The following is a 22,626-nucleotide window of genomic DNA, read 5'->3' as shown; positions in this document are numbered from 1 at the left end:
ATCATTACGCTCATATTTCATGTGGCATCATGTGAACATTGATCAAGAGCCAAAATGGATGTGACTTAAGTACTGGTTGCTAGGGAAACGCATCTGTTCTGCATCATTCGTTCTTGGAGGTTACTGGATGAAATCGATTGCTTTGGTCGCTAGCAGTACACAAACGCGCTAACTGCTAGTAAAACTTGTAACAAAATGGAAAATTTCACCTTGAAAGTAAAATAAACCTTCTCCATTTCTGGTTTGTGTTGCTCTTTGCTCAGTATCACTACAGTATGGCCAAGAGCGGGATAGTGTTCATAGACAAGTCTGTGATTTGCATTCAGGCTGTGACTGCAGCATTATGCTAGCAACCAGCCTTTATCAAAAGCAAGCTAGCCAAGCTACAATTAAAAGTTAGTATTAGCTCCTATTTTTTGATGCCTGTGCACGCCACCGCATCATTCTCATGAGCAAAGTGAAGCGACGGAGCCATAATTCAGTTCAGCAACATGTGACATCATCCAATGCATGTGAATGAGAAGCAAGAGCGTTGAAGCCTGAAATTAATCGGTGTCAATGCTGCCTAACATCTGTGTGTGCAAATGGTGTAAATGGCACCATATATTTCAGCTACCTTTAATTTAAAACATGTTTTAGATATTAAACCTGTATATGTGATTAATGGCTTTAAATGTATCTTACAGTTAGTATTTGTATTAACAATGATTAACCTCGTTTTGTCTCCTGTTTTATCAGCTAATAAACTAAGAACATTCCTGGTTGCTCCCAGGCTTGGAAACAATATTAACAGACAATAAAGAAGAAAACTGAGTGGGGGTTATAGTAAGGTGAACCTGTGTACGGCTGTGAAGGTGGAGTCTTGCAGGAAATGTGCTATATGCTGCTCGAAAACGAACATTCGCAAGAGAGCGTTTCAGTTGTTTGTTCATCTGCCAGGTTTACGTCTCTCACGGACCATTTGTTCTTTGACTTGATTTCCCCCCCCCCTCCCCCGACTCTCGTCAGCAAAATAAATAAACACAAAAATATGTAATGAAATAAGCATTGCCTGTAGCTTGGATACTAAACTCTCATGAGGGCGAATGCTTATGAATGCTGACTGAGGACTAAATGTGCCAGTTCACTCAGCAAATCTACACTCATATATAGCTTGCAGCTTTGTTTTGTGCTAAATTCAAACAGTCAAGCCCGATGGCTGGACTTCAAACACCCCCCCAAGACTGGCCTCGGTCTGATTTATCACACGCTGTGGCATAAAGGTAATCTATATTAATATTTTATTCTCAGCCCCAGAGTACCTCACTAAGCAGCCATCAGGGAGAAGTAAGTTAGCCAGACAGGCTTCCCTTAGATGAATGGTCTCATTTTTTGCTGGATGTGAGAGGCAGATAAACAACAGTCATGATAAATGTGGAGCCAGTGTAATGGAAAATCTGGTGCCCATGACAATCAGTATGGTCTCTGAGGCAGAAAATTAACAAAGTGACTGGTCTGCACACAGAGTAAATCACACTGCTGCTCCTTTACATTACAATGTGCTGCTGTGAGTTAATGTTGTTTATTAGCTTGCTACCATGCCCGTGAGTTTCAGTGGCAGTTTGCCATATTAACATGTCCTCTGGATTTTAGCGATTATATAACAAAGAGAAGAAGAGCATTACTCATCTATTTTACGTTCTGTTTTTTGGAAGTTGTTATGATGCTTTGTTTGTGGTGGCAAAGAGAGGAGAGTGAGGAAGCCCACTACATATTAATGCTGGGGTTGGTGAAGTTTTAAGTGCAAAATAATCAAGGTTTTATGTGGAAATATACCTGTATATGGAAATATTCACACTCCTCTGTCACAAATACTGAAAATCTAAAAACATTAACTGTTCTATACTTCTTTCTTGCCTTCTCTGTTGAGCCCTCCAACATAAAGATATTTGCGTCATAAATCTACTGCATGGCTTGTACAGGAGAGCTTGTAATATACACAAGTATGGCACTTTTATTTTACCATTAAAAATCAGGCGTCATCTGCCTCTAAAATAGATAATTATCAGCTTAGCGTAGCTTCATTGTGAATTTTATTTCCTTGTGTATTTTTCCAGCCTCCAAGGCTTTACTGTTTTGGTTTGCTCTTATGGTATTGTATTTGGCCACAGCTACAGTGCAGAAGACAGCGAGAGGCAATCGTTAAAGACAGTATGTATATATATATTTATATATACATAAATATATTTTGTTGCTAAAGAGCAACCATTTTCAAGTGAAAGCTAGAAATGGTAGGGGCCAGAAACAAAGCTGCTTTAAAAATGGGTACATATTACACTTTATAATCCCTGGTATAAATAAATATAAACTATATTTATATAGCAATATAGAGCATTTACACTTAAAAAAACCCCTTTTAATCCTTTTTAATGATTCTGTGACTGTATTAAAAAGAAATTTCTTAGCCATCTTAGCAATTTGGTCATGCAAGTAGCCTGGTGTTTGCTAACATTGGCTTGAAATACTTCTTGGTTTTAGGTGTCAAAACTGAGTTTGAGACAAGATGCCTACATAAACTGAATACCCAATAATGTGGTTAATGTTACCTGAACAGCCAACTGAAATGAATGACTGTTTACCGTAACAGTTAGCTGGCTAATCTTAGCTCGCTTCTCTGCTAGCAAGTAAGTTTTTATTTGGTTGGAGACTGTGGCCCTTTCTCAATATGTGTACTTGAGTGTCGCAGACCAAGTATTGTTCCAATTGTCTGTGAAGGTTCTCAGTCATCCAGGTCATCGTAGTCTAAGGAGCTTGGAAAGAAAAGCATCTGGACTTCTTTAAGTTGCTTGAAGACGTTTCACCTCTCATCCGAGAAGCTTCTTCAGTTCGAGGGTCAAATGGTGGAGAGTCCCAGATTTAAACCCAGTGGGAGTTTCCCCCCAAAAGAGGGACAAAAGGACCCCCTGATGATCCTCTACCTAATCACATGAGCCAAGGTGTGAAAACGGGTGTGGGTCACAATCAGCCAGGGTTTCAGGTGAGCTCATTGTGAAACCTGGCCCCACCCTATCATGTGATTTCCTGAGGTCAGATGGCCCAGGATGTGAGTGGGCATTAAGGCCTCTGGGAAGGGAAAATCTCAAAACTGGATTATAGATGGCAGACAGTTGGTGTCGTAAGCCACCGCCTCTGTTCAAAGACAGTCGCTCACAGTGGACATAGATGGCTTCTTTCACTCCTCTTTCAAACCATCTGTCCTCTCTGTCCAAAATGAGAACATTGGAATCCTCGAAAGAGTGACCTTTACATTGCCCAGACCTCTACATTGGAGAGACCAAACAGCCACTTCACAAGCGCATGCCACAACATAGAAGAGCCACCTCCACAGGACAAGACTCAGCTGTCCATCTGCATCTAAAGGACAAAGGTTACTCTTTCTTATTATCCAAGGTATGCTAAACTGGCCATCTATTGTACTGTGGATGCTCTTAGATCCAACCATCTTTTAACTTACATGTCAACCTATTAAAACAGGGATTCCCAAAGTGTGGGCTGGGACCCTCTTCGGCCATGAAGGTCCTGCAGGTGGGCCGTAGTTTACTTTAAAAGAATTTACTAAATAAATTTACTTTAATAAGTAAATTAAAGATTTTGGTTGGTTGTAATATCACTCATTACTCTTTCTTGTGTCTTATGGTTGTGTAGCATTAGCAGTTTATAACCAACTACCTGTGTTGCTTGTGTTTTTTGAATAACAATTTCAAGGACATACATCACTTTCTCTTGCATTTTGAGTAGAGTGAAGGCTTAAGGTGATGTTGGCCTCATGGCATTTTCTCTTATGTAAGTGAGCCGCAGCACTCCAGACCTGAGAATGGCTTCATTAAAACACTGGCACTAGAGAAGCACTGAATATATGAAAAACACTGTGAAAGATAAACCAATTCCCGAACAGCAGCTTGTGAGATCCATGTTTACCGGCTTCTGCAGATCTGATAGCAAAGCAGGAGCTCCACCCACACAATAATAGCAAAAGTACCGCTTTGTTTTTGAGCATTCTGCTTGATGCTTTATATTTAGTTTGATGGGTACCACACAGAGTGTGCTGTGAATAAATCTTCCCTGGCTTTGAATCTACCCCAAACTTTAATCCTGAAGCATCGCTCACCAGCTGGAGAGGTAAACCTGGATGCACATGACTGATATTGTGTTGCTTAAAACGAGCCCTGTCCTGCTCTTTATTTCATATGCTGGAGTGAAAAGAAAGAAGCAGCTGGTAGATGTTGTTTCTCTCCAGCCTGTGTGACAGCAGTACAGTGGTGAACTCATGCTGTAAACAGTGTGAGTCAGTGTGTGTTTTTGTGCGTTTGTGGATGAAGCAGCCTGCCTGGATGCCCATGCAGTTTGCAGCAGCGGTTGACATGGCACAGAGGGTATCTTGCAGTGCCAAGAGGGAGGACTCGCAGATGGTGAACATTACATAATTGCAACTCAGAGAGTAATTGAAGACGCCGTGGACCATGGAGTCTGTATTCAGGCTGAGTGCTGGGTGTGTTTATCTCTCACACTACATATTGTCAAGTTTACAAAGTTAATTTGTTCGATTTGAGCTGTACAGAAGAAATGCTTTCTCTTTGTTTTCGGTGATAGTCTGTCTCTCTCGCCTCCCTGAAGCCTCCATGGGTCACCTTCCTCATCGCCACATACGTTTACTCACGCCTGACCTTTTTCCTGCCATGCGCATGATCCAGATAAAACTCTAACCTTGCTTGCGTCCACATTCAGTTTCCTTCCCGCAGCACTTCAGCAGCTCTGTTTCAGTTGGGTCATAACTCGTCACCTTTCTGTCTCCTCTCGTTTCTTACTTCAGATAAACTGTGTGACTTTTCCTCTGCCTGGAGAAGGTCCGGAGCAGCAGCTCCTCAAGCCCGACGAATGGAGCTACTGCGATTACTTCTGGGTGAGTTCCTCAAAAACACAGAGACGCAGCAGAGTCCTGACTCGCTCCCGGGCTTTATTTTTGCATCTCCTGTGACAGCATCAGCAGCCTTAGAGGCGGAAACCTTTGTGAAGTGCAGCCGCTGTTTTTAGCTTTGTACATTACTCTCTTTAGCTTTGGCTTCATAGATTAAAATGTAAACAACGTTTAATTTTAGAAGTCCATTTTAACAAATGTTTAAGCATAAATGTATCTATTTATATACAAGAAAGGTACCAAGAATGAAGCCAAGCTAGAAGTGCCTTAAAACAGCACGGGGGCAGCTCCTCCAGTTGGAAAAGTCTTCTGGTTGCACAAAAGTCTTCAGGAAAACAGCCCTCGATTTCGATTCTCTGCGACCTCAGTAAACACTTTCCCGATGAGTTGCATGTCATACTGAACAACAAGTGAAGCTCGTTCTATAAATTATGGTTATCGTGAGCGTCAGAGAGTAGGATTATCTGAGATATTCACTTACAAGTCATCAGGAAAGGAGCTTGAGGTTTCACTGTCAGATCCACACTTCACTCATTACGTCTCATTTGAAAAACACCAACAGGGTGATGGTGAAACACTCACATAACACATGATCTTGTCCTATAGGCCAGCGGTCCCCAACCCCCGGGCCTTGGACCGGTACCGGTCCGTGAGTCGTTTGGTACCGGGCCGCGAGAGTTGAGGCTCAGGTGTGAAATGTATGGTTTTCAGAGTTTTTATCGGTTTTCAGCGTTATTTTGTTATCGTTTTTATCGTTTACTTGGTTTTCCTTGGTCTTTTCACGTGTGTTATGAATAAATCTTCTTTTTTTCGGTACCGGTACTAGTTTTATTTTGTTGTATTTATCCGCGACACCTTAAAGGCCAGTCCGTGAAAATATTGTCGGGCATAAACCGGTCCATGGCGCAAAAAAGGTAGGAGACTGCTGCTATAGGCGGACTAGAAAGTGCCATAAGATTTCTGGTACCTAAATTAAAGACTTCTGGTAGACGCTCATACACCAGGTGAGATATTAATGACTAATCTCGTGTTGTGGATGGATCAACTTAGATGTTCTCTGACCCATCTTTGGTGTCTTCTTCCTGCCATGTGACAGTGTTTTTCTTTGCCCATCGGGTGCTGACTTTACCTAAGTGTAGACTGAACAAGCAAATAAAGGAACCTTTCACTAATGAAGAAAAACCAGCCACAGAACATGAATCTTTTCTTGACCGATCAATGTTCAATGTTCTGAATCCAGAACTAGAATATTTTGGTATCTAATCATCATTAAATCTGAAAATGTGGATAAGCTTAATAAAAGACAGGAAGTCCTAAAAGTCCTATTTTGTGATGAAACTACAGACATGAGGATCCATGCAGCTCTTCCCTGTAAAGTGATTATGTTTTCTTTGCAAATGTGACGTTGGATCTTCCATTTTTCTTACCCAGCACATAAACTAGCCTTTTCAAGCATTACACAAAGGATTTGTTTTATTCCAGTCAGCACCTTTTGTTGACCATTTGAGCAAATCTTTGCCGCTAAAAGCAAATAAAAGCAAAACGCTCACATTAAATTATGTGCGCTGACAGAAAACGGTCAATATGTCGATCCAGCACTCTCCTTCTCATTTAACAAAACCTGTTATCGGTTTTCATGCAAACACAAATGACGTCTCTCCCGTGGCTCCTGCAATTTTCCAAACATTACCATCCTTAATTAGATTTGTACACAAAAACCCTTCAGCCTGTCTAAGTGACTGAAATCCAATCCTCGTCCCCCTGCCGCCTCTTCTGCTGCTGTTTGGCTCCTCGTTTGCGGCCTGTCATGTCGTGTTGCGATGTTTTGTCTTGTTTGTCAGCTGACCTGCTGCTCGGACCTGCTGTGCGACATGAATCTGACACTTCTGTTCCTCTTTTGCCGTCACAAATGATGCCGAGCTCCGCACATCCCGGCCCGACCGTTCGTGTGACATTCATGTGCTCAGAAAAAAAAAAAGGAACACACACATGTAACACACACACATGTAACACACACCCACCCACCGGTGACTGACGCACGCACACCAACGCATGCCCTCCTTGACATGCAAGTGTGAGTCACGCTTTCATGAGCACGGCTTGTGACTCAACACCGGCAGCTCATCCTCACAACACCGCCCGGTCCTCCACACGCTCTCAGATGTAAACAACTAGGAGGTGTTAGTGGACGGTCTGTCCGTGAACTCATTGTTGCTGTGACTGAATGATGCGCTCCTCTTCCTCAGACCGACAGGAAAGACCCCCAGGGCACCACGTTGGTGACGGGCTTCGAGGTTCTCCTGCAGAAGCAGCTGAAGGGCAAACAGCTGCAGAAGGAGATGGCCGAGTTTATCCACGAGAGGTAACGGCTCGGCTCCGCTGGAAATAAGCAGTTTGGTGTCAGGAGATTAAATTAATTAACTAACAAGAGTTTGAGACACACAGCTGCTCTGGAGTCAGAAATAATCCCAGAGCTGGAGCTGGAAAACCACATTTTGTGAATGGAAGGATTACCAAGGCTATTAATGGAAAAGTCTGGTCATAGTCTCGATTGTCTTGTAGTCTGCACTGACTTTATAAGTATTTTTTATCCATCTAAAGTCTGATCATCTGACCCCACTCTTATCCACCCACTGAGTCATTGCGTTTGTTTTTATTAATTCACACTCATTGGTCTCTTTTTCCTACCAGTAGGTCATTATCACCCTAATAAACACTCGCGGTGTGTTTTGGCTCTGCTCCACAGTGCGTCTTCCTGCCCTCACCCCTCCCTTACCCTGTTTCTACCAGTTTCTTCCTGTTAAAAGGGAGTTTGTCCTTCCCGCTATCGCCAAGTGCTTTTTCAAAGAGGGTTGTCGGAATCGTTGCCGTTTTTATCTTACCATATAAAACACTCTAAGGCGACTGCTGTTGTGATTTTGTGCTGAATAACTTAAATTACATTGAAATAAACTGAATAAGCAGGGGTCGTTCCACCCTGTGAATGCATGCTGTAGGTGCTGATTACAGGTTATTAGGCAGTAAAAATCAGCATCGCTGAGAAAGTTCAGATCTCTAACACTGATGTCATGGTCCTGGGTCCCCTGACCCAGCGTTTTTAGTTCCTTGTGATGTTTGTAATATTGTACTTGTGTGAGTTATTTTATGGTTTCTAGTTTCGATCCCTTGCCCTTCATGTTTCTCTGTGTCCCCTCTGTTCTGTGTAAGTCTGTGTCTGCATGTTTGATTTCCCCCTCTGTGTCTTTCGGTTCTTAGAGTCCTCTGCCTTATGGTTTATGTCTCTGTGTTTCTTAGTTCAAGTTTGCGTCTCTGTGTGATCCTTCCTGTTTTACTTTGAAGTTCCGTGTCTTATGTGAATGTGTCCTGCTTTGCTTGTCTCGTCAGTCCTGATTTCTCCCAGCTGTGCCCTCCTTCTGTGTCTCATTCCCTCGTTATCCCTCTGTGTATTTAAGCCCTGTGTTTCTCTTTGTCAGTGTCGTAGTCTCCATCATAGCTGTGTGATTTTTCCCTGTGGCTCCTTGTGCTTTAGTTTTTCCAGTTTAGTTTATTTTGTATTGTTTTTCGTGTCCCACTCCACGCCAGCAATAAAGCTGTGTTTTTTGAGTTTACCTTTTGTCTCTGTGAGTTTGCGTTTGGGTCCTACTTTTGCCTGCACACAGCCGTACTGTGACAGAAGACTACGACACTGACAAAGAGAAACACAGGGCTTAAATACACAGAGGGATAACGAGGGAATGAGACACAGAAGGAGGGCACAGCTGGGAGAAATCAGGACTGACGAGACAAGCAAAGCAGGACACATTCACATAAGACACGGAACTTCAAAGTAAAACAGGAAGGATCACACAGAGACGCAAACTTGAACTAAGAAACACAGAGACATAAACCATAAGGCAGAGGACTCTAAGAACCGAAAGACACAGAGGGGGAAATCAAACATGCAGACACAGACTTACACAGAACAGAGGGGACACAGAGAAACATGAAGGGCAAGGGATCGAAACTAGAAACCATAAAATAACTCACACAAGTACAATATTACAAACATCACAAGGAACTAAAAACGCTGGGTCAGGGGACCCAGGACCATGACAACTGAGTTCTTTGTGTTTTATCAACATTTCAGTTTCAACCTGCTCAAAGCATGGAGTCTTCTTCAGTTTTGCTGTGTACAGATTAGAAATACACCCGAGGACAGAACAGTGCTTTCCAGTAATGTAACTGGACACTTTATACACACCCTCGTTTCTTCCCAATAAGAGTTTTGCACTTGTCTGAATGATGCAGCGTTATCGCATCTAGAGTTAGTATAAAACATGGCAGAAAGACTCCTGACAAATGCTGGATGTAGGCAACACATCACTCCAGTCCTCGCAGAATTTAACCAGCTTCACACTCGTTACAGAAACAAATGTAGGATCTTATTAATTACTTTAAAATCTTCATGTGGTGTGGCTCAGGGTTATTACACACTGCTGTTACAGGTCCAGGTTTAAACCAAGAACAAACACTGTGGAACAAGCGTATTCACACTCCTATTCAGTCAATCATTTCATATTTCAACACACCTGTCGTGTAATGTTGTTGTGTTCAGCTAAGTAGCTAAGTAAGTCAAGTTAATAAAGTAACTAAGAGTTAACTAAACCAAGTTTGACACTATAATGAGTCTCTGTTTGAACTTGTGGTTCAAAGAGGTATCGCATGAGCGTATCAGCTACTTAATATTTTTTAAAAGCTAGAAGTAAAACTAAACTAAACCTCTTAAAAACTGAAACTGAACAAAAAATAAACTGAAACTAAACCAAACTGAACTACGCCTCTTAAAAAGTGAAACTCAAGTAAAATAAACTGAAACTAAACCTCCTTAAAAGTGAAACTGAACAAAAAATGAAGTGAAACTAAAGTAAACTAAACCTTAAAAACTGAAACTAAAGTAAAACTCTGTAATAAAGCATTTATTTTTTTCGCTCTCTGTAAGAAATGGGAAGCCTCTTAGCCTGGTTGATGTGTATGAAAGCTTTTCGACGAAAGCATACCTAAAATGATTTTATTATGTGCAGCACATTAAATCCACACACAGTAAACTTGCAGGTTAAATGATCCCAGACATTCCCCTGTGTGGTTTCACTCTGTTATTAGAGAGCTGTAGATCTCAGCAGGATATTTCTGGGCTCAAAATGAGCCTTTGGGAGGTCACCGTTACACATTAGCACGACTGATCCACAGCTTCATTAAGACAAAGAGTCAGTGTTACCTTCCTTAAGAGAAGTCTGAGCTTTTTCCTGTTATTTCTGGGTATTTTACAAACAAAATGCCTTTTATGGTTGAGTACGCGAGGGTGTGCCAAATCTTCTCGTATGCGGGAAAAATCCTCCTACTGAATCAGAACCAGGACGTCAAAAACACCACAAATAACCTTTACATCCGATCTCACGCCTCCCCATAGAATTAGCTCCACCTTATCCAACAAAAGCTCCATTCACGTCGTGGGAAGTGAATGAGGAATCTCCTGTGAATATACTTAGAATTGACTCAAGATTCCCAGTTCCTTTGGGAAGATTTCCACTCGGAGCTGACCTTTTCCCATTTCTCTGGGTTGCTCGGTGCCTGTGAGAATTAAGTCAAGGCATTAAGTCAAGGAACGGGCCTGGTGACCTTCTTTGGGTGACAGATTTACTCAGGTGTGGCCGGTAAATGTGAGGTAGTGAATGTCACAGAGGGCACAAACACGGCTACCGGGGCTGAACGCAGCCCGGGGCGAAAATTAGTAAATCTCACAATGAAGGCGTGAAGAGCCGCTCTGAAAACGAACTGCTGTAAAGCAAAGCAGGGGCTCGGCTGGGCTGCCGATGCACGAGGGTCAGAGCTATGCCCGGTGTTGGATTTTTTAAGATTCCTGTCAGAAAAGTATTTGTGTTAAAGTATTTTCTTCCAACCACTGAAGCTGTTTCTGTCTGTCCTCCCTTGAGCTGACAGTTCCTCATCTTGTTGTTTGTGTTTCAGGATAAAGATTGAGGAGGAATATGCCAAGAACCTCTCCAAGCTGTCTCTCAGCCCCCTGGCAGCGCAGGAGGAAGGGTGAGTGCAGTAAACAGAAGCTGTGAGATGAATCAGTGAGTGCAGCTCAAAAAGCTTCCTCTTGAAACAGGAGACAGTTTCAATAATCACCAGAACCGCTTCTAAAGATAGGACGATTTTAAAATAGATTCATCCTGTTTGTGTTTGATGCTGCTTTCAGAGATGACTCCTGTCATCGTGTTTGTCTGTCGGCAAAATAACACGACGGCCTATGAGTCGATCCCAGAAGCAGTTGGTAGAAAGGGAAAGGCTTGGCAACGGTGGACTTTAACTGCTTTCCCGACACTCATAAAAACTGTATTATATTAAATTAGATGCAACCTGAAGATCAAATATCAAAGAATTCAATGAGATATATAAAAAAATGTCCAGTAAAAAAGTTTAGGTGACCACTTTAAAATATTATGATATTTATAATATTATAATTATAAATATTTATAATATTATTTGAAATGATTGAAAAACACAGCATTGATGACATGGGGCCATATTTACTAACTAGTGACAAGATTAGATGTGAGAGGTGGGAACTCTGAGATTTGTGTGACTGATCCTGTTACATGTGTATTTCCTTTCTCAAGACATGAACTATAAAGAAAATATTTAAATCAAGTGTGCAAGCAAACTGATTTTATAGCCTTTGCATTTGCTGCATTTGGTGTTGGCCTAAGAAATTTACATTACCAATGGTTTGTGTTTCTCTTTTCTTTGTGGGGTGTATGCAGCTAAACCGCACACTGTATGTAGAAGATGCACATAAGGCCCTTTTCCATTAGTACCTACTCGGCTTGACTAAAATGTGACGTCATCAGACTGCATGCCACCGATTGGCTGGTCAGTAGCATCACTTGATGAGTCATGAGAGCATCTCTCAAGCCACAGACCGAGGAGCGGGTATATTCTTGCCTCGACGTCCACCTTTTTTTAAAGCGTTCGTGTTGCATATTAATGACGTTGCTATGACGACAACCAGAGGCGTTGCTATGACGGCAACCAGGCACGTTAGGTACGCTCAAAAAAATGAAAGTGGGCAGTTATTACATTTACAAAATTCAAACTTGTAATGTGAACAAAATAATTTCATGTTTCTGTGGTGAACGTAATTAAATCATGTAGGATCTGTATGAAATTCAACAACTTAATTTATTCTTGTTGAGATGACAGTGGCGTGGAGGTTGCTGTCCATTTTTTTATTCTGTTGTGACTGAGCTACAAGTGCTCTGTATGAAACCAGTTGTCACCCACTGGTTTGTGTTATCGTGAAGCATCAACTTTAGCGTTTTGACCGCCTTCATGTTAGGGTTTTGTAGCCAGAAGTGACCATATTCAGACAGAGTGCTAAGTTACGAGCTAATGCTAAAGGTGCAGCCAGAACACAGAAACTGATACCTGCTAATTAGTGCTAACAGACTGAAGTACTCATTCAATAAGTATTCTACTACCAGTATTCATTAAAGCCTATGCAGACTATGTCGCATTATCAGGTAAGTCCATAAACATTCCCCACACTGCTTCTCTGCTTTGATGTCATGATTGATCAGTATGTACTGCTTTGCTCTGGACTGACCTTTGCTTGTATTGATCAGTTTGGTCGTAGGATGTTCACAGGGCAGCAGGAGGTCAAACCAATTCTTCAAAAACACTCAGATCGTTATTTATTTCCCCCACATTCAAACATACAAAGCATCAGGTCAAACATATACATAGAATATCAATAATTATTTTTGTTTGTACAATCTCGAGATCATCTTAAAAGACATGGTAACAAATTCTGCTCATTTCCAGCTTCATGTTTTCATTCTGGGACTAGAGTAGCTTTGCATGACTCATAGTTTAAAATAATCCATGTTTATCTTAAACTGGGGCTTGGTTTAGCTACTTGAACAAAATAATTCATTTGACCTCCTCTACTTTTGTGGCCGCTCTATATTTAAACCAAATTTCTTCTCATTGGCTGCTGACATCTGTTCTCAGTGACAGTATAAAGCTAAGACAAAAAAAAAGGAACGGGCTGGTACTTTTAAAATGTTTTTCTGCTCAATTTGAGCTTTCTCAGTGCCTTCTTGCTACATTCACCCATTCAAACACACACATTCACTTTTTTATGCCTAAGCACTTTTAATCTAACACACAGTCCAAAAGATGCTTCAGGATCAACTCAGGGTTCAGTATCCCACCCAAGGGTACTTGGACGTACAGGCTGGAGGAGCCAGGGATCAAACTGCTGCCACTAAAAGGAGAGTTCAGAACCAGAAACAATCCTGCATTCTTATGAAAGTAACTCAAAAAAAGAAAAGCGTGTTCTACCTTTTGTCAGTTTGGTGAAATTTTCCAACACAACCAGGCTGATGAAGCTTTGGATTTTTGCAAACTGTCAGTCACATGTTTGTATTGATGTTCTGAGCTTTTTGTGTCACAGTACTGGGTCTGTGACGCAGTGTCTTTGTGTGGGTTTTAGTTATATTCTTTGATTATTGTGATTCATGGATTTTGGTTCTGCTTGTGTTATATTTTTAGTCCTAGGATTTTGGTTTCTGTTATTTTGTCTTTTTCATGTTCCTCGTCTTGTGACGCTCGTCTGCGTGTTCCTCCATGTTCCTCTGTGTTATACTTCCTGTTTTACTTTGACAGTCTGTGTCCTTTGTCCATGTATTCTGCTTTGCTTCCTTTGTCTCATTAGGTCTGATTTGTCCCAGCTGTGTTACCACCTGTTCCCCATCCTCTCGTTGTCCTGCTGGTGTGTTTAAGTCCTGTGTTTCTCTTTGTCAGGCGTCGCATCGTATGCTCTCCACGCTGTGTTTTCTCCTCTGTGTTTGTGGTAGCTTTGTAGTTAGCTGTTCAGTTCTGTTTTCTAGTTTCCCCAGATTTCTAGTTAGTGCTTCGTGTTTCTGGTTTTAGTTTCCTTATATTCATGTTTGAGTTTTCCCAGCAAATAAAGCTGCTGCTTTAAGTTTTTGCCCTTTATGAGTCCTGCATTTGGATCCTTCCTCCTGCCGCTCACAGCACACTACATGACATTTTGATCCATGGCCTTGACAAATATGATCCTTTGGTATCATTTATAAAAAATACTGGCAGCTGCCAGTCCACCTGTGGTATCAATTTGACATCCTAAGCGACTTTGTTCTCAAACTTGGGTTTCCACTCTCTCTGCCCAGCGGGTGACGACAATACTCCATCAGCCTTTTACAGCTGTCGCTAACACCGAAAAGAAGAAACTAGTAATGAAAAGAATAAAAGCTAAACTTAAACGAGCAAATTTATTTTTTGTTTTGTTTTGTTTGTTGAGGTCTGCACAGAGTCCTTTGAGGACTTTCTTTGTTTCGTTATATATAAGCTGAGACCATTATTTGAAACTTTGCTCGGGTTCTGTACGTATGGATTATTTGTTTTGCTGCACAGAATCTGCTTTTGCTTTTTATGCTGTTAAGGTAATAATTCTGCATCTTGTATCTGCTTCGTTTGTACACTTTGACCCAACCGTTCAATGCTTTTGATCTGTGAGTTTAACTTCTTTCACGTCGATGTTCTCTCAGGACTCTCGGAGAAGCGTGGACTCAGCTTAAGAAGAGTCTCCATGATGAGGCTGAAGTTCACCTCAAGTTCTCCAACAAGGTAAAATCTTCTCATATACAGATTAAACACCAGGATTGAATTAGTTGATCAGCTCTACTTTAGCATTATTATTCTATCCTGTAGACAGAATCATGAAGGTTTTTTCTTCTGCCTTAAATTTTCAGTTTTGTGCACCTTCAGGTCAAGTGTTGAATGTTTTCAGTCAGCTGTGGAAACGGATACTTGATCCGACCACATCCTGAGGTGACGGGTTTTGTTTACTTCAGCCTCGCCTGTGTTGACCACAGAAAATGACCCGTCTGTGAGTCCGATTACCGGTGATGCAGAAACAGCATAGTGGCTTCAGAGGCAGCCTTAAATAAAGCAAAGGCAGCCTCTGAGCTTTTCGTAGCTCTCTGTTGTCTAATTAATTAGCTACGTATTCTGACAAGCCCCACGCCGAAGGCTATGCAGGCCTTTCCCAGCTCCAGCAGGGCTCCATGCTTTGTTATCATGGGTGGAGGTAAAGTATAACAAGGCGGAGGAATGAGGAGTCTTATCAAGCCTGCAGAAGCCGCAACTTGTTTTGCTCTCCGAGTTTTAAATAAGCTACAGTTCATCAGTAGCTTCAAGCTTTGCCATTTGCACCAGATTAGTATTCAGCATGCAGAGCCATCAGTGCTGAAAGGCACCTCGCAGTCCATTGAAATGTCATTTAAAAAAACAAATCGTAATATTGGACAAACTTTTGCTGAGAGACAGAGACAGTTGACACCCATTTAGCTGCACTTTTCCACAGTTTAATAAAGATCCAAGTTAAATGCACTGCCAATGTATGTATTGATTTTAAGGTGCCTAAAAACTGCAAATTGTGCTGTTCACACTTTAAGATATGGATCCAATAAACATAAATGGGAGTAAGTTTTGATCCAGGTAGACATTACTAACCAAACTGTGGGCTGAAACGCTCCATGCTACATCCCCCTGTCAAAATTAAGCAAAAAACAATCAAAATCCACAAACATGTAAATCCCAGAAACATTTGAATGGTGCGTGAGGTCTCTGATACAACCCCATAACTCTGCTGCCGGGCACCAGGGAGTTAGCCGCTACCAGTAAACACTGAAAATTACCTAAAGCTACAGACTACCAGTGGCTGATGCAGTAAAAGGGCAGGTGTTCTTCAGAAAAAAACAAAGTATAAAAGACATGGTAACAATCGTAAACATCGGGTTAGCTTTACACCTCTAGAGCCGCTCTTGGAGACTAAATGCTTTCTTCTAGACTGATAAAATCCATCTATTTTCTTCCACTTGTCCAAAGTTGGGTTATAGTGGCAGCAGGCTAAGCAGTGTATTCCAGATGCTTTTGCACGATGTGATCCAGATGATATATAAAGTCTCTCCAGCTAGTTGTGGCTGAACCAGAGATTCTCCTTTCAGCTCGCTTTGACCAAAAACCTCCAAAGAAAGATACGAAGGAGGCATCGTGATCAGATGCCCAGAGGACCTCAGCTAGCTCTTTTCAACACAGAGCCTAGCCACCCAATGGAAACTAGTTTCTGCTGTTTGTATCCACGGTTTTATTCTTTCGGTCACTTACAACTCGTGCCCATAGGTTAGGGGTGTCACCACCTGCCAACCTGTGAGGATCAGGAGTGGATCTTACTCATATAGATGAAGTAAAGCCAAGGACCACTCTTTGGAATAATTCATTGTATTCAGATTTACATCACAGGTAAAATTAACCACACCATGAGTGCTGTTGGTAGATTGAAGATTCTAGTTCGTGTATATCCACTTTTTTCTACTTTAAGCTCAGTTTAAACGTGGACTCAAGCTTTAATTTAACTTTAATTTAATTCAGTTAAATTCGGCAGTTCCTCAAGGACTGTAAGGTAAAGACTCTGTAATAATAGAGAGAAAACCCATCAAATGACCCTCTTTGAGCAAGCACTTGGTGACAAAGGGAAGCAGAACCGGGCTCAGGGAGGGGCACCTAAAGCAGCTCTGCCATAATTGCTGAATAGCTGAGTAAAGCTTAAAGTCATTCTTTAGATTTATTTCTGATTTTGTGCATGGGTGGGTGGTTTTGTATTTGACTGCATTTTACTGAAAATGAGAGAGCAAAGCATTAGGAACACCAGAAAGCTCTTAAAGCACGCTGCACATTACTGATATCTGACTGCTTTGTTTTCACAGCTCCACACGGAGGTAGAGAAGCCCTTGCTGACCTTCAGGGGCGACAACTTCAAGAAGGACCTGAAGAAGTACGACCATCACATCGCCGACCTCAGGAAGCAGCTGGCCAGCCGCTACGCCAGCGTGGAGAAGGTGCGTGGTGATGCCGTCGCTGACATGCACACAAAACATGCAGTAAAACTTCACGCAGACGAGTGTTTGTTTGGATCAGAGTGATGACATAATGATAGCAGCTCCGGTACCTCCTACGCTCGGCCCTTCATGGCAGTCGGTGTTTTGTTGCTGCTTCCCACCTGCTGTATCAGCTCATGAATGGATGCGGATTCTGTCTTGCACAGATCTTTTTTTTTCTGCTTTTCACTTTTATTTTTGTGGCATGTTGTGGTGGGTGGCAGCAATATGTGAACACTGTGTTTTCACTGCCAGAAGAGCTAGAAGCAGAGCCAACAACCTCGCTTTGTTGGCAGTTGTTCATGCACCGTCATTTCTACTAGAGATCTAGGGAGCCTTTTGCTGTTTCCATTAAGATTATTGGTCTTATTAGTGCCACACATAACATAGGTGGAAATCATTTCCTACTTGTAGAAAGCCATTTTTATTCTGTTTTTATTTTGCTGCATCGTAGTTATTCAGCAAAATAAGATAACGCTGTGTCGGTTGGTCCATGAGGCGACTCAGGAGGGTTAAGCAGCTTCCTGTCCACACTGTGTACGTTGGGGAAGGCGTTCAGCTGACCTTAGCTTAGGACATAGTCAGGTCTTGGAAGGAATGCTTCTCTTTAGTCCCAATGACACTCCTTCTATGGTGGAGGCAGAGTCTGGTGGCAGTGGCAGGGTGGATGAAGTTCACTCTGATGCCCTGAGTTTCTGAAAGCTCTGGATGATGTGGGGCTGTTGTGGTCGACACCTCAGCGATACTGTGTGGAAGTCATGAAGGCTTATGCCAGGGTGCTGGAGAGGACCCATTAGTCACACTTTGGATTCAAGGAGAACGATGTGCCAGTCGTCCTGAAACACTGGACCAGCTCTTTATACTCTCAATGCTATGCGAGGATGTGTGGGAGTTTGTCTAACCAGTCTACATGTGTTTTGTGTACTCAGAGCATCTGGATTTTAGAAGTATAGGGTATTGAAGTCCTCCTGTGCAACCGCTATAATTGCTTGGCCCTTTTATTGCCAGCTGTAAGTCAGATTCATCTCATTGGGTGTTGGACTCTGCGACCATGGCTGTCCAGATGCTGTTCAGAATTTTTGTGGGCCTCGGGATCTCGTCGCTGCTTTTGCAGATCGTCGAGCGTTGACCTGCTCACATTGGGCTGTTTGCAGACCAGTGTGAAGCAGCTGGAAAGAGAATTGCATCTCAGTCTGAGGCCGTGGTTTTTGGTATGAAAAGGGTAATTTTCATTACCCGCTGTATTTGCAGTGATGCAGACATTGCACTGGTCCATCGTGGTGAAGAGAGAGCGTGAAAGTGCAGTCATTCAGGACAGCCTCAGAGTAGAGCCGCTACTCTTCCTCCACATTGAAAGGAGCGATTATTAGGATGCCTTCTGGGCGCCTCCTGGGTGAGATGTTCCAGACTTGTCCTATCAGGAGGAGGCCCTGGGGCAGACCCAGAGATTTCTTGGCTGGCCTGGGAACACTTTGGTATCCCCCAGAAGAGCTAGAGGGTCCGCGGAGATGGAGGTCTGGGCATTACTACTTAGACAGCCGTCCTCGTGATCTGGACTGCGATGGATGGACTTATTAAGTTCTTGTCCTGTAGACACTTTAATGAATTATATTCAACTTTTTACATACGTTTCTATTTTCAGTTTCTTTTAGATTTTTACCTTAAGCTCTTAAACAGTCTTCAGATTTACTGTGTACTATACCACTTTTTAATATCTGCATTATGCTTTATTTTTTTGGTTTTTCTGTCTTAACTCTGATAAAACTGAAAAGAAATATCTGCTGCTCAATGTCTCAGGTTTAAAATGGGCTGTTTTGGCTCACATCGCCGTTATTATATTATTCTGTGTTTACATTTCAAACACAATCACAGCACAACCTTGGAGAGTTGCCTATGTACAGAATAAGAGGAAAGACTCAATGGTATGGATTAGAAGAAGATTAAAGGATGAGACCAGGATCGCAGCACGGAAGTCAGAAGCCAGCATGAAAAGGCTATAATGACTGTAGTAATAGATGTAGGTGCAGTAAATCTGAGGATTACCACGAATGACTCATTGTTTCTGTGCGCGCCGCAGGCACGTAAAGCCCTGGCAGACAGGCAGAAGGATCTGGAGGTGAAGACCCAGCAGCTGGAAATTAAACTCAGCAATAAGACGGAGGAGGACATAAAGAAGGCCCGGCGGAAATCCACACAAGCAGGTCAGAGGTCAAAGTCTCACAAAAGTACAGTCGTCAAATAATAAATGGAAAATTCAGGGAATTTTATGTGAGGGGGGAAAGTTTACAGGAATCTGAAACAGCTGGATAAAAGAACAGGATAATGAAGTTTTAAAGCACATCTGTGAGCAGCTGGAAACGATAAAAGAGGTTTGTAAGTGGTTTTAGTTCCCCTTGTTCCTGGGGTAAAGGAGCAGTTTGACGTTTTGGACAGTAAACCTGTTTTTGTTTAAAGAAAGGAGAAGATGGAAACCAGCCTTATTGTTACCGTACCACTTTTTCTAACGTTTATGCTGAGCTAAGCTCACCTGGCTGCAGCTTTGTACTGCACAGGGAAGTCAAACTTACAGTAGCAGTCTAAAGTTTGCACACTCACGCGTTTGTGTAGTTACTGTTGCATAAAACTGATTACTCTACAACATGTAGTGTCAGTATTACTGCAGAATCACTGGCTGTTATTATCATTATCAGCTGTACTTAGCAGCTGCTTGCTGAGCACATCAGGATGACCCTGCCCAAACCTACTTGAGTATTTTAGAAAACTTACCTTTTTTTTATGCCTTTTGACATTTCGCTCACACATGTAAACATCTGTTTATGTCACTGAAGACTAAAGTTTTCAAAAACTCAAGTTCTGCACTCGTGTGTGGACAGGAAGTCGAATATTTGGTCCTCTAACATCACAACAGTGTGTGCCTTTATATCCTTTTTAGACGTTATTGTCATGTTATTGTTTGCATAATAACTTTCTAAGCTTCTAGTTGGTCAACTTTACAGTTAGGGTTCTATCGCTTAAGTAAAATAAATACATTACTTAAAAAATTAATTGGTTATTTTACATTAATAAATACATAAAGAAGTACAGAATTAAATGCAAAAATTCAAATTAAAAGTTAAATATGTGCAGAAATAAAACTGTTACTGTAAAGTACATTAATAAATAAATATTGATTTGTGATATTTTTTATGCATTTTTCATCCTCCATATCCATCTGCAGCGTGGAAGGCTTAAACTAAAATATCAGCCATATGTTCAATATTCTGCAGACTGTGTGGATGCATTGTTATTATGATGTGGGGGGTTTTCTCGCCAAAGAGAAGAAACTCTATGTTTGGCATCCTGATGAGAAAAGATCCTGTTGTAATAGTTTCCCTCCATATTTCTCCTCTGGAGAGGAAACGCTCTGCAGGAACTAATCTTTCTGTCCGCCCCTCAGTAGATTAGTCACGGTTCACAACACTAATCAATAACTTCCACGAGGCTCAGGTGATTGATGTCGGCTTTGTGCTGCTGCTACCTTAAAGTTGGGCCAAATACTACTCGCTGCTAAACACAGGGAGGTGTTTTACCCATTTTACCTGCACTGAAGGAATTTTAAAAAGCATCTATGGTTTTCCTCTTTTCCTAGCTCAGTGTAAGGATGCAAAGAGCTTAAACTTCCTGCCGTCTTTGGTCGGCAGTAAAGAAACTGGAAGGAGAGACTACATCAAAAGGATGTTTAGGATCATAGACAGTAGCTGCAGTGCTGTCGTCCAGTTTTGAAGCCTTAGAAGAGCATTTTCAACATCTTTCAAACTCAGTGTGATGAGCGAGGGACAGACTGCATGCTCAATGGCTAATGACTTTTCAGTCACAAGTCTTTACCCAATGAAACGAGTGACTGAGCCCATAATATCATCAGGAAAGTGTTTAGAGAGGTCCTGTACACTTCAAGAGGACCAGAAATCCTTTTGTTTTCACAGGTTTCGCCCCCTGGTGGCTATTAAATAGAATACAGGTTAGAGGCACTTGTGTGTCGTCTTCATTTTTCAGAGCCAGAAGCTACGTGCATCTGTTTTAACTGTCGACGTTTAGCGTGTATTGGAAATCCTGTTTACAGCCTCATATAAAGGCAACTGTCTAAGAACTGAGCTTGAACTAATAAAAACCACAGTGCTGATGAAATACAATATAACACAAACAAAACACAAACATAGCAACATCAAAGCAGTTTTATCAATTTACTATAAAAAATACAGTATTTCTATAATATAAAACAAATAAAATGTTCTGTTTCTTTCAATTCTTTACTTGAATCATGTGAGGGGAGGAAATGAAAAAGTCATGTAAAACTTTACCTTCATCCTGTGAATATTTCACAGTTACAGGACCTCAAGGTCGAGGGCAGGTTGAAGTATGGCCCTTTGTTCCAGCACATATCTACAGAAGATTTCAGGGATGAAAAACAAATTTAAGCTCTGTTAAAAAACCACAACCATCAGTTTAATGTCGGCTGCGTAGAGGAACAGAAACAGCCATGAATATCTGAATATCTGTTCCTGATACGTCACAGCAGAAAACTACATTTTGGTTAAACTGTAAAGGGATCGTATCACATGATGGAGAGATGGCTGCTCGAATTATATCATATAAAAGGAGTTGCTTTTACCTACTGTTTGACATCCAGGCTCATCATTTAGCCGTGATTCCTTCTGGGTCAATTCATCTTTTATTAGATTATGTTGAATGTCCATATAATTATAATTTAATACTATACTGTTATTTACATTTTGATTATTTATTAAACACAAATTTAAAAGGGAAAAAAATATATCCTTCTTTGGTCATTCAGTACCCTTCGGTCATGATTTGTAAGAAGATTTTTTATTATTAAAGTAACTGTTTATATAACGCATTACTGCAGGGATGAAGCATGCTGATTAATACTGTTGTATGCCCCATAAAACTTAGTCACAGTCATTGTGGTCTACATAAATGAGACAGCAAATAAACTAAAATCTGAACAAGTTGCTCAAGGAAAAAACTTTAACAAGTACCATAAAGGCAAAAAGCTGTCCACAGCCTGAATATACAGATACAGCAACAAAATATCTCCTGAAATTTAGGATTTCTTCTGTGGACACCCACAATTAGACGTTCCGCTCACAGTAAAACAAAGCTGCCTCTCGACACGTGAAATGTCCTTACATCTGCTTATAGCTGAAGTGCAGTGTGCTGTAAACCGTTCATTAAACGCTTCTATCGTCTTGAAAGGTGCTAAACATTTATAGTACAGGTCGACGAGAAGCTGGGATTCATCTGTGATGGCGCTGCGCTCGCTGAATGCTGATCCCTGAGCGCCCTCTGCTGATCGTTACAGGCCTTGCAGCACGTGTTAACCAGCAGATCCACGATCATGCATTCAGAGCTGAAACAAAATAAAACACCATCAGCTGTTCTTCTCATCGTGTTGCTATGTGTTTTTTCCAGGTGATGACCTGATGCGCTGTGTGGACCTCTACAACCAAACCCAGTCCAAGTGGTTTGAAGAAATGGTGACAACCAGCATGGTAAACAGCTGTGTGTGATTCACGAGCCAAAAAGACCGAAACAAAATATGATGCATGTCTTCTCTTCTAGGTCTGAGCTGTGACACTTTATACTGTGTAATGTATACTGTACAGGAAA

General features: G+C 41.6%; 1 protein-coding gene across 1 annotated transcript in view; it reads left to right on the top strand.

Annotated features, from left to right (window-relative positions):
- gas7a (growth arrest-specific 7a) overlaps positions 1-22,626 on the top strand; it is a 33,341-nt gene that overhangs the window by 2,443 nt on the left and 8,272 nt on the right. The window contains exons 2-8 of the mRNA XM_086290116.1: positions 4,850-4,939; positions 7,201-7,316; positions 10,958-11,032; positions 14,569-14,647; positions 16,789-16,920; positions 19,037-19,160; positions 22,429-22,508. Coding sequence (XP_086146242.1) covers positions 4,850-4,939; positions 7,201-7,316; positions 10,958-11,032; positions 14,569-14,647; positions 16,789-16,920; positions 19,037-19,160; positions 22,429-22,508 — 696 coding nt within the window. The remainder of the gene's footprint in view (positions 1-4,849; positions 4,940-7,200; positions 7,317-10,957; positions 11,033-14,568; positions 14,648-16,788; positions 16,921-19,036; positions 19,161-22,428; positions 22,509-22,626) is intronic.

Source organism: Aulonocara sp. 'chitande type north' Nkhata Bay, linkage group LG4 (genome assembly GCF_057382095.1).
Source record: "Aulonocara sp. 'chitande type north' Nkhata Bay isolate Kocher_YH1m ecotype deep benthic linkage group LG4, A_spYH_male_GT1.1, whole genome shotgun sequence".
NCBI lineage: Eukaryota > Metazoa > Chordata > Actinopteri > Cichliformes > Cichlidae > Aulonocara > Aulonocara sp. 'chitande type north' Nkhata Bay.
Note: the sequence above shows the minus strand (reverse complement) of the source record. Positions and strands in the feature narration are given on the sequence as shown.